The sequence below is a fragment of the Ipomoea triloba genome, chromosome 4, assembly GCF_003576645.1.
Source record: "Ipomoea triloba cultivar NCNSP0323 chromosome 4, ASM357664v1".
Taxonomy (NCBI): domain Eukaryota; kingdom Viridiplantae; phylum Streptophyta; class Magnoliopsida; order Solanales; family Convolvulaceae; genus Ipomoea; species Ipomoea triloba.
Window position 1 is genome coordinate 36227811 of NC_044919.1, and position 11261 is coordinate 36239071.

At 36.2% G+C, this 11261-nt stretch overlaps 2 protein-coding genes and 1 long non-coding RNA gene across 3 annotated transcripts; 2 read left to right on the top strand and 1 right to left on the bottom strand.

The window, feature by feature from the left end:
* Nucleotides 1-41: 41 nt before the first annotated feature.
* On the bottom strand, nucleotides 42-408 carry LOC116014766. Its single transcript, XR_004097482.1, has 2 exons — nucleotides 218-408; nucleotides 42-116 (listed from the first exon to the last, which is right to left on the bottom strand). It is a non-coding gene; the product is annotated as an uncharacterized LOC116014766 (long non-coding RNA).
* A 434-nt stretch (nucleotides 409-842) lies between these two features.
* LOC116016525 (protein NLP6-like) lies at nucleotides 843-4307 on the top strand. The gene is made up of 3 exons (XM_031256833.1): nucleotides 843-1620; nucleotides 2719-2769; nucleotides 2896-4307. The coding sequence occupies exons 1-3, from the start codon at nucleotides 991-993 to the stop codon at nucleotides 4168-4170; spliced, it is 1956 nt and encodes a 651-aa protein (XP_031112693.1). The 5' UTR covers nucleotides 843-990; the 3' UTR covers nucleotides 4171-4307.
* Nucleotides 4308-4425: 118 nt separating this feature from the next.
* LOC116016526 (pentatricopeptide repeat-containing protein At4g21065-like) lies at nucleotides 4426-6323 on the top strand. Its single transcript, XM_031256834.1, has 2 exons — nucleotides 4426-5302; nucleotides 5396-6323. Exons 1-2 carry the CDS (start codon nucleotides 4761-4763, stop codon nucleotides 6258-6260), a joined length of 1407 nt encoding a protein of 468 aa, XP_031112694.1. The 5' UTR covers nucleotides 4426-4760; the 3' UTR covers nucleotides 6261-6323.
* The last annotated feature ends 4938 nt before the right edge of the window (nucleotides 6324-11261 follow it).

Here is an 11261-nt window from a genome sequence, read left to right on the forward strand (position 1 = left end):
AAAAAAAAAAAAAAAAAAAAAACTCAAACGATTGAAGGTGGTTTGGGTTTGGCGACTGGAAAGGGGGGCAATCTGAGCACAGCTTCCTCAGTCTCAATGGGGTCTGACCTCAATATCTAAACAAAGACAATCACAACAACATGGCGACCATAAATATCAAAAAAAAAAATTGAGATTTTTTCTTCAAAATTCAAAGGGAAGCGGTGGAAAATCTTACTGGGTCTTGGAGAAGTGGCTTGGTGTCATCTTTAGCAGGTCTGAAAGGGGGTTTGCTGCTCACCTTCTTGGTTGAAGTTGATACTTCCATTGCTGATTTCATTTCTCCTCTCCTGCGTTGCTTTTCTCTGCTCAGCTTAGCCAGATTTTAAACAGAAGAAATGCCAGACCCCATTTCACGCTCATAAGTTAACTAGGGTAAAACCGAAAAAGCCCCCATTTATATAGTTCTCGATATAAATAAATATATAATGTAATTATGTTTTTTTAATACAATATTTCAAGAAATTATTTTTATCGCAAATACATTATTAATTAACAATCCAATAAAAAAAATCTTAACATAATTGTCCTACTTGTCTAAATTAAGAAAAAAGTTGGTGTTGACATAATTGTTCTACTTGCTTTCCATGGAACGCTTCTTCTATTGTCTTTTGTTGTAACAGAAGCAATGATATGATCGGCGAACACAAAGGAAAGGAGAAAGGGAAATAGAAAAAAGAAAAAAAGGAGTCCGTTACAGAAAAGGAAATATATGTATCATTTTAAAAATTGAGAGATAATATTTACATTAGTTAATAATTGGTAGGGACATGGAAAAAGTTACAATCCCTAATTTAGACAATTTACTCTCAAACGCAGCATAGGAAACAGGAAAGGCTGCTCTCTCACTCTCTCTGACATCTCAAGTCTCCGGTCTTCCCTACCCAGAAGCCAAACTAGCCATGCACAAACATACACAAATTCGAACTTTCTGAACACTCTTGTTTCTCAATGACCCAAAGAATGGCATCATCAGACCCAGCAGTTGATGCTCAAAGCCGCCTTTCCATCCCCGAGTTCCTCAATTTCTTGCCCACCGAACCAAAACTCTCCTACTCGTACACCCGCCCCTCCAGTGCTCACCTGCAGCTCTTCTGGACTCATCGAGAGCCTGAAACCCTTAAAGAAAAGATCAAATCTGCACTTCAGCTCTTAGACTTGTCTTACTTTCCAACTTTAGTACAGTTCTGGGCACCCAAGATCATCAAAGATCAATGCCATCTTACCACTTCAGACCAACCCTTTGGTCTCACTGTTTTGCGCAAAGGTCTCTGTTCTTATAGAAAGTTGTGTGTAGGGTATGAGTATTTTGCTGGTGAGGCGCTAGAAGGGAATCTTGGGCCTCCGGGTCGGGTATTCAGAAATGGGGTTGATGAATTTTGTCCAGATGTGAGGTTTTACAACAAGGAAGATTACCCACTTAGGGAGAGTGCATTGGGTTGTGGGATTGGGGGATTCTTGGCTTTGCCTGTTTTTGAAGCTACTGGGGAGAGGTGTATTGGGGTTCTGGAGTTTGTCACTGTATGGGATGGGAGTTACTGCTTGACTGATTACATTTGGAGAATCAGAGATGCTCTAAAGGTCTATTCTTTTTTAGTAATTTGTTTGATGTTTTTCTTTTTCTTGAATATCTTGCTTTCTTTATATTAGTTCAGTAATTATTTCCTGCTTTAAAATTGCTGTGATGAATTTTCTGAATTTCATTAAACTTAAAATTCCTCATAATCCAGCTATATAAGATGTCTTTATATACACTAGAGGATTGAAAACGCATTTAATAATACAAATTGAAATGAACTGATGTTTCGAAGGACTTGAGTCTTGTTTGTGATTAGTTAGTTTATCGCTGAAGAGAGGAGTCAAGTAGGGGCATTAGAATCAATGAAGTGGACTGCCTGACATATAAAACAATTGCTCCTCAAGTTTCTCCCACATATCTATTGTAGAATGGAATTCTAGATATAGTTTGATAATTGAGATGCAATGTCCTTAAACTCACGCAAGTTAAGAATTCTTTTCCAGTAATGCTGTAGCAAATAAAGAAACATTTTTCTTTGTTTTGCTGGAGTTCAAAAAGGGTGGCTTAATCTATGATACTTTTTGGTATCTAGGGATACTGATGCTTGGAAGTGGCTTAAGCTAGCTTCCTAATAGTTATTCTTCAGCTGTTCACCTTGTCATAATTGCTGCAATGAAAATGGAGTTTTGAAGCATTTATCTTTCCATAATTATGTTTGTTGTCATGATTCCTTCAGGGAGCGACTAAAACTAATTGCATTTCTTGGTTCTTACCTGGTAGAATACCATACTTCTTGCTGCCATAATTGGCCTTGGATATGGAGCAACCTGAGGGGGCTATAATTCAGCGAGGGGATTAGTCATTCTGTCCGACGGTGGAAACCCTGGGTTACACCCAAAAATATTTCTCGCTGACATAATTTAAAAAATGTGGTTTTTGTTTGAAGTAATAACTTTATTCTGAAAGCTTTAACTATTACTCCCATGCCCTATACAAGATCATACTTTTAGAAAATCATCATGTCTATGTATGAACATTATGCTTTCCTTGTAGATCACCATGATACAATCATCTTTTTTCCACTTCTTTTGGATATTTAGAGAATTGTTACTAATATGAAGCATTGAAGATCCCATAAAAACCATATTTCTTTCTTGCAGGCAGTAGGTTTGAGATGTTTAGATGTCTGTCGGCCCTTTGAAATCAATGGAGTGAGTTCCATACCTGTGCCAACCCTTTTCCCTACTTGGTTTTCCTTAAGCTTTGTTCTTGTGCTTTCTGCTAACAATTTTCATTTCTTTGTACACTTTCTTTCCTTGAAAATTCATCGAAAGCAGGGTTCTGAAAGGCTCAACGACACACTTGACGAAATTGAGAAGGTATTGGAAGTGGTTTGTAATAAGCACAAGATGCCTTTAGCCCAGACCTGGTTCCCGAGTTCTGATGGAATCCACACGGAGAGTGTCATGATGACAACCAAAAAGGGATCGTATGTGTTAGGCAAGAGAGTTTCTTCCTTCCAAAAGGACTGTACGTACTTTCCTATAAGGAAAGGGCAGGGGGTTGTTGGCGAGGCATTTTTGTCTCCGAATTTGAGTTCCTGCAAGGATTTGACTTGCTTAAGTATAAACGAGTACCCCTTTGCACCCGGTGCACGTAAGGTTGGTTTAACTTCCAGTTTTGCTGTTTGTTTGAAGAGTATGGATTCTGAAAATGATGTCTATGTTATAGAATTCTTTCTATCAGACCAACCGGCTTGCAGTCAATCACAGACCTCACTGGATTCACTTGCAGTAATACAGACCTCGCTGGATTCACTTGCAGTAACTATTAACGAGCATTTCCATAGTTTTAATATTGCTGCTGCAGAGAACTTTCATAACGAGTTTTCTGGTGATGTTAAGATGTCTGAGGATGAAAAGATTGAAGATCCTCCGAGTAACGAGAAGATGGCGGCTTTAGAAGGTGGAGACACGGGAAGTGATATTGATGATCAGGGTGTTGTTCACTTAGGCAACGATGAGAGCCAAGGAAACAATATGTTAGATGCAGAGCAAAAAGGCATTGGTTTCGATTCTCAAGAGAAAGAAGACAGCATTCAGCCATCAGAGACGGGAGACATAGCTGCTGCCAAGCATCAGGATTTGAGTGAGAAGCAGGACGGTAATGCCAACTCTTCTGATTGCATTCCAAGCAAACGTTTAACTTCTGAGCATGAATCTGATCCCAGTGCCAAGAAACAAAAGATAGAATCATTCCCGATGGAACAGTCTTGCGTCGATACTACTCCAGCCAACGGCCCTGATTCTGTTTCTTCCCCAATTCCACAAGTTACAACCGCGAAAGATGAAACTCCCATCACAGTAAAGGTGGTCCATAAAGATGATATCATAAAGTTCCCGCTGTTTCTTTCATCAGGAATCGTGGATTTCGAGGGTGAAGTTATAAGCAGGATGAAGTTAGAAGCCAAAAGCTTTCTCATCAAGTGTCAAGACAAAGACGAGAATTGGCTTCAAATGCAGAGCGATATGGATCTGCAGAGTTATATGAGCACCATGAGGACATTGGGCCGAAGCACGGTCAAATTTTTTCTCGAGCTAATTACCAATTAGCCTCCTTCATTAATCTCACTGGATGGAAACATGTCTTAACTTGTGTAATTCATACTTCATATCCTTTGGTTTGTTTTCAGTTATGGCAGAACTATCTTTGAAGCTTTAAATCTCTTTCTCTGCGTTCTCTAAGAAAATCTGAGAAATTGAGGAAGTTGTTAGTGAAGTTACAGGACTGGAGAATCAGATAAAGATTTAACCTTACTACAAGATAGCATCCTGATGGCTACATAATGAAATATTGATTAATTTGGGAGGAATGAAGGATTGATTAATCAATACATAAATTTCATCAATGGATATTAGTTTAATTGATGGCAAATTGAAGCCTTAAACCTTACTAGAGAGATTTGACATGAAGTGCAAAATCTCTTGTCCCGAGCTTCTACATTCTGGCTCGAGAGGATTTGTAATCACCGTGATTTAGTGGTCTATTAGCTAAGAAGATTAGTACGTTAAGGAGCCACTGCATTGGCATTGTCATTGTTGACCTTTGTTTAAATTGAGAGGACATGTGATGATTCTCCCACACTGTTGCATTGATTGTTGGACTCGATCCTGGATCTTTGTTTAAATTGAGAGGATGGGTGATGATTCAGCGGCAAATTGATGAGATGCTGTTCCAACTGGCGAAAACTATCCCCCATCTTCTTCAACTCCACTCGCTCAACATAAAAACCGGTCTCGATCATCACGAGTTTCTACTCTCCCAATTCGTGTTATCCGCGTGTTCCATATCGCTCCAGTTTGCGCGATCAGTTTTCGAGAAATCTCCGATCACTCCGTCGCTCTTCACGTGGAACACGATGATCAGAGAATACTCGAAAAGCTCCAGCGAAATCGAGTCCGTGAAGCTGTTTATCCGGCTTCTAAGAGCCGGAATACGACCTGATAAGTTTGTGTTCCCATCCGTGCTAAAATCTTGCGGGTGTTGCTCCATGGTTGGAGCTGGTGGGTCGGTCCATTCAATGGCTATAAAGACGGGATTTGTTTTCGACGTGCATGTGAATAACACCCTTTTGAAAATGTACGCTGCTTGTGGTGTGGTTGAGTTCGCAAGGAAGGTGTTCGATGAAATGCATCACAGGGACATGGTTTCTTGGAGTTGTATGATTGCTAGCTACGTTGATTGGTGCGCTATTCTTCTTGTTTCTGTGGATTTTTTTTGATTTTATTCCCTTTTGGTTTGAGCGTTTCTATATGCTTTCTTTTTGAATGCTTGTAGTAACCTCCCTTCAGATGCTATTGTGGCATTCAAGAAGATGAAGCTGGCAAATGAAAAGGAAAGTTCAATCACTTTGGTGAGCTTGGTTGCTGCTTGTACCAGTCTCCTTAATGTCAGACTTGGACAGTCCATCCATTCCCAAATTCTAACTAATGGTATTGAATTCCATGTTGGGCTTGCTACATCTCTGCTTCAGATGTATGCAAAATGCGGTCGTGTAGAAGAAGCCTTCCAAATCTTCAACTCAATGAGCACCAAAAATCTGCAGTCCTGGACTATAATGATATCTGCACTTGCAGATAATGGCCGAGGGGAAGAAGCAATATCCTTATTTCCCAGAATGGAAGAAGCCGGCCTGAGGCCTGACAGCTTATCATTTTCTGCAATTTTATCTGCTTGCAGCCACTTAGGTCTCGTGGAAGAAGGTCACAAGTATTTCAACAGAATGGTGAATCTTTACGATATCAGGCCAACGATGGAACATTATGGATGCATGGTGGATTTGCTCGGACGCGCTGGAAAGATAGAACAAGCTTACGAGGTTATCATGAGCATGCCAATGGAACCCAACTCTGTCATATTAAGGAGCTTTATTAGTGCCTGCAAACAGAACGGCCACAGCAATATTCTTCGTCTTGATGAACACCTTAAGGAACTGCTGCTTAAAATCGAGCCTGGCATTGCAGCCAACTATGTACTTGCTGCAAATTTGTCTTCCCTCTGCGGCTATTGGGATGATGCAGATGGCCTGCAATCTGCTATCAAAGAAAAAGGCATAAAGAAAACTCCAGGTTGCAGTTGGGTGCAGCTTCGTAGTGGCTACTCTGAGAATGTAAAGGGAGATACTGTAAATTGTTTTATTTAAACTCAAGTTTATTATCTAAAGTTTGAGTTTAACTTATCCATTACTACGAGCCAAAATTCACTATCTTTGCAGTAATCTTGTACATGTACATGTACATTTTTTGTATGGTAATTGTGTAATGTATGGTAGAGTAAAATATTTGATGGAATGTGGAGGCGGTCCAAATATTACGAAGAATAATCAAGTCAACCTATATCATAAAAATACTTTTTTGGGCTTCGCCAAACGCCTATTGAGCTCGACTAGTAGATCACTCTAAGGCCAACTACCCAGACCCTAGTACCCCATCCAACAATAGCTTTACTCACAATAATGTTCGTTGAGAGGATCTGTCGGACAATCTCAACTACTAGATAGCTAATGAAGAATCTCATTTCTTCACAAAATTCTAGGATGATCCTAGTTGAGAAATTATGTCTTATAATATGACCTAATATGTACTGTTGTGCATCCTTTCTCATTATGAACTAACCTCATTAGTTATGGTAATTTCTTGAGAGCCTCGGTCTTTTTTGTTTAAGAAAATTACATCGAGTATATTTAGCGTAGTCATTTACTACCACCAACGTGTACTTTAATTTTTCAAAAATACTGTTTGGTGGATCTTCCGTTTTAATAGATCCATGTGAATTAAGCTTAAGGGTCTTGTTGAAGATGAATAACGCTTTGCCTATAAGGAAGATCTGATATGTTTTCCTATCTCACATGTGTCGCTGTTAGACACTTACCTAGTATTATTTTTTGTGATTGAACGTAACATGTTAGTATAAGTGTCTTGACAAATTAAATTGATGCTTAATTTGATTAATTTTATTTTATGGAATAAGAAGAGAGCAAGATTATGTTTCTATTAAATATGGGCTTAACAATCTCAAATGGAATTAGTGCATGCCTTAATTATTACTCCCTCCGTCCCATTTTATGTGTCTGGTTCGGTTAACGAGGCTTGACTGAAGTTATTTTTAATTCAATTTTTCATAATATTAAGTTTAGTATTAATATACAAAATTTATATATTTAGAAACTACACTAAAAGTACTATTAAACACAAAAAATCAAATTTAAAAATAAGTAAAAAATGATAAAGAAAATAAACAAAGAAGAAAGAGTTGGATTGACCCGTGAATAGTAAGTATGACAGATAAAATGGGACAGAGGGAGTATTATAATAAGCCTGACCTATATATTAATGCGGCATTATTGTTTCTTGCTCCACATGTGTATCCAATTGCCCACGTATGGTTCAATGTTCATTAATTCATTTCTCTAAATTTCCTTATAAAGAAGTTTTTGTGAAGTGTTTTTAAGGTAACAAATTTTCGTTTTCTTGCTTAGGAGCTAGATTTTTTTTTTTTTTTAAATTTTGGTGAAAATGATAATATCAGTGAATGTGTTTGATTGTATGTGTGTTCACATTAGAGTTAGTGGTCAAATTTAAACAGTGTGATTTTGAGACCGATTGCAGCTTATCCTTCTATCTATCTAATAAAGTCATAAGATTTTGGCCGATCAAATGGCTGCATTTTCCCGCCCATACAAAGTGACACCGTTTTGTAGCTTTTTTTGGTTAAGTTTCAGATTTTATCTTCAGGTTAATAGATACTCCATTAATGTAGCGTTTGGATTCCCGACACATTGATGATATAAAAATTCATTTAATTTTTTTTCAGTCACAAGTTGCATTGTTTGCTCTGTTTGCTCATTGGAAACTGTTCCTAATTATTCGGACTATGTGTACCGTGCTGGTATCTAAAATAGAGCATACATATACAAGATATTATATACACAAATTTGAAATTTGCTTTTGACGTTTCACTATCCGATGAAACATAATTATTTATCTTCATTAATGTTTTAAGCTTTTTAGAACTCTAAGTGCTGCAAACATCTTCTATAAATTCTTATAGAGTCAGCATCATTTTGCATTTCCCTTGCTTCTTCTTCGTTTTTTTGTCTCAGCTGTGATCTCTCATTTGTACAACCTGAAAAGTTCGCAATTGTACATCTTAGAAAAAGACATCCAACTAGATTATACCAAAAAAGCTATAAAGTTACGATTTGTTAGAAACTTACATCGTACCTGAAGGTAGAAACACTAATATCATCAAGAGTCAAGTGTGTTTATTCCATGTTATGGGGTAATTTCCTGTTCATTGTATACCTTTTTCCAGTTTTTTTAACTTTGAAAAGTAATTCCTTCTTTGTATAGTTGATGGATGTACATGGAAATTTTCCTAAAGAATATGTTCCACAGTTTACCAATGCAGTGAGATTGGTTTAAATATTTGTGTTTCTCATTTGTTTTGAGGAATACGGAGATGGGAGACTGGGGAGGGAGAGCACTAAAAGTATAAATGTATGTGTGTGTGTGTATACAATCACTGCCAACACCTTTATACATGTGAAGCAGGAGGAAGAAATATACTGTCACAAAATTACGAAGTGTAAGAAATTCTTGTAACAAAATTATTGTTTTCATATTTTCACAAAATTATCACCTTGAACTTTTAATGTTCTCAATTTGTTTTATATCTTTTCTTAACATTGTCATTGAATGATCCTAATCACAGACATGTAGTGGACAATTAATAGCAAGCAAATAACAAGACTCAAGATTAAATTAGGACTAGAGAATTTCCTTACTGATGACATAATGTTCATCCTATCAGAAATGTAAGGCACATACAGGTTGGTGGAACAGGCATGAATTATAGGACAGTACCAGCTTGTGGATAGTATCCCTTAGCTGAAAGCTTTCTTCCGGTGTCTTCAGGTATTTTTTTTTTAGTATTTCCATTGCCTGCGGGGAATAAAATAAAATTAGACAAGTACCGTTAGATTAGAAGTAAACAATAATAAGATAGGTAATACAAATTGTACAGTTAGATTAGAAGTAAACAATAACAAGAAAACAGAAGGCCCATTCATTATTTGAGTTCATACACATTAATAAGATAGGAAGATGACACATCACTGTTGAACTGCTGGAAGATGATTCAAAGATGATGAGGTGACATTTTATTCCACTTTCTTTCTTTCTCTGTCATCTACCTTATTTGAAATTTGGTTTTCTAACTTAATTGTATTTCAATTAGAAGTGTTTTTTTCTCTGGTTTTTAAGGTAAAACGCCAGTTTGGGTACTAAAGGAAATGTCAGTGATGCAATAAAGAATGTCTAATGGATGAGTTCTCCTCAACACAAAGCTCAAAGAAGATCAAACTGCTTGAAGTCCATGTTTTTTCAGTCAAGACATTCTTGCCCTTGAGGACTTTGAATTTGTTTTTTTGGAAAAGTCATTTGAATTATGTCAGGGCTGGCATGACTAATTTTGTAATACTTTTATGACTTTTTTCAGGTTCTTATTGATTGTTGACACACTGTTTGTTTAGTTTGTTGATGCCCTATCTTTTTGTTTAGTTTGTTTCCTATATTAGTTCAAATAAGGAATAAAAGAAGTACATGATGAAAATCAGTCAGGCAAATGTAATTTCCAATTCAAACACAGATTGCTAACGTATATTGTTCCTATGAAAATTATCATGACAGCAAGTGTATAAGGTTACATTTGCAAACATGAATCACAAAAGGTTTTCAGTTGCAAGCAAGCCAGTCAAAATTTGATTGCAGTACATAAAGTCATGAAGAAGCTTAATAATTAAGAATTTATAATTGTAACTTTGTAAGTACAGTCCCGTTGCAATTGAATTCGAAAGAGTGCATTAACAATAAATAAAGTCATTTGATCGCCCATTGAGCCTGGATGTAATCAGTTAGTTAAGGTTTAGTTTGGAATTTTAAGAAATATTTTTCAAAAATGATTTCAAGAAAATGACTTATCTTTTGAAAAGTATTTTAATTTTTTAGTTTTTGATTGAATATTATAAAATATTTTTTTGTTTGATTGAAAGTTAAGAAGTTTTATTTTTTCTGTTTTGTTCATTATCCTGAAAATGAATATATTATTTTTTATAATAATAATAATAATAATAATATAAATAAAATAATAGGGACCAGGACACATGGAATCCAAGGGTCCATAGTGTGCTCATCACAAGGCTCATCACTACATCCTTAAAGCATCATTAGTGGAAGAAACAAGAGAACCCAAGAATAATTCAATTTGATAGATGAAAGAATTATAGTGGCTCATTTCAAGTGATACCAAGGATCGAAGAAAGTGCTTATAAGATTCGAGGTCGAATCATTTTCAAGAAGGGGAGGATGATGCAGCCCAGCATAACGAAGATCCATTAAGTGTATCAATTGGGCCAATCAAAAAAAAAAAAGTGGTGTGATGTTCTTGGTGGTGGTGGTATGACGGTAGTAATAATAGTCTAGAAACTAGTCTGAAAAAGATATGAGAGAGAGGAGAGATACATAAAAATAATGTGAAAATTGCCTTCGGACTAAAAATCTATGAAGACATTTTCTGTCAAATTAAGTTTTTTTTTTTATTTGACCTGAATGAATATTTTCTTTTGACTCTATTTTAAAAAAAATCAAACACAAAAAAAAATCAGAAAATAACTTGTGAAAATCATTTTTCTATTTTCAAACATTAAATTCTTGAAAAATAGAAAATAATTGTCTATTTTTTATTTTGAAAAAAACAATTTCAATAAACAAGTCATTTTTTTCCCCAATTCTCTAATTTTTTTTATTTAGAAAAATGATTTATATCTCCCGTTACTAAGCGCGTATTTTAGGAAGGAGGATGGACCGGGAAGTCATAACTTCGGTAGAGGTGGTTTGGCGGGCTAAGTTCTAGGCTCTAGAGGCAAGTAGGTGTATTGGGTATCATTCGTGGAGCGTTCGTTAAATCTTATTATTGACTTAAGAAAGGTAGCTAATTAATGCATGGTTGGCAAGCTTGTATAATTAAGTGAATTGATTATGAATTCCTAGATAAATTGGGTGGTAGGTTACACAATAGTTAGGTCCACACAGCTACAAGTCACGTCATTTGGCGCAAGTTTTTTTTTTTTTTTTTTCTTCACGCC

Bases quoted from the DNA above. Each gene is read 5' to 3' on its own strand.
- LOC116016525 (XM_031256833.1), top strand. From the start codon at position 991: ATGACCCAAAGAATGGCATCATCAGACCCAGCAGTTGATGCTCAAAGC. The intron at 1,621-2,718 runs GTCTATTCTTTT...TCTTTCTTGCAG, and splicing joins GAATCAGAGATGCTCTAAAG to GCAGTAGGTTTGAGATGTTT. The intron at 2,770-2,895 runs GTGAGTTCCATA...CATCGAAAGCAG, and splicing joins GGCCCTTTGAAATCAATGGA to GGTTCTGAAAGGCTCAACGA.
- LOC116016526 (XM_031256834.1), top strand. From the start codon at position 4,761: ATGATTCAGCGGCAAATTGATGAGATGCTGTTCCAACTGGCGAAAACT. The intron at 5,303-5,395 runs GTGCGCTATTCT...GAATGCTTGTAG, and splicing joins ATTGCTAGCTACGTTGATTG to TAACCTCCCTTCAGATGCTA.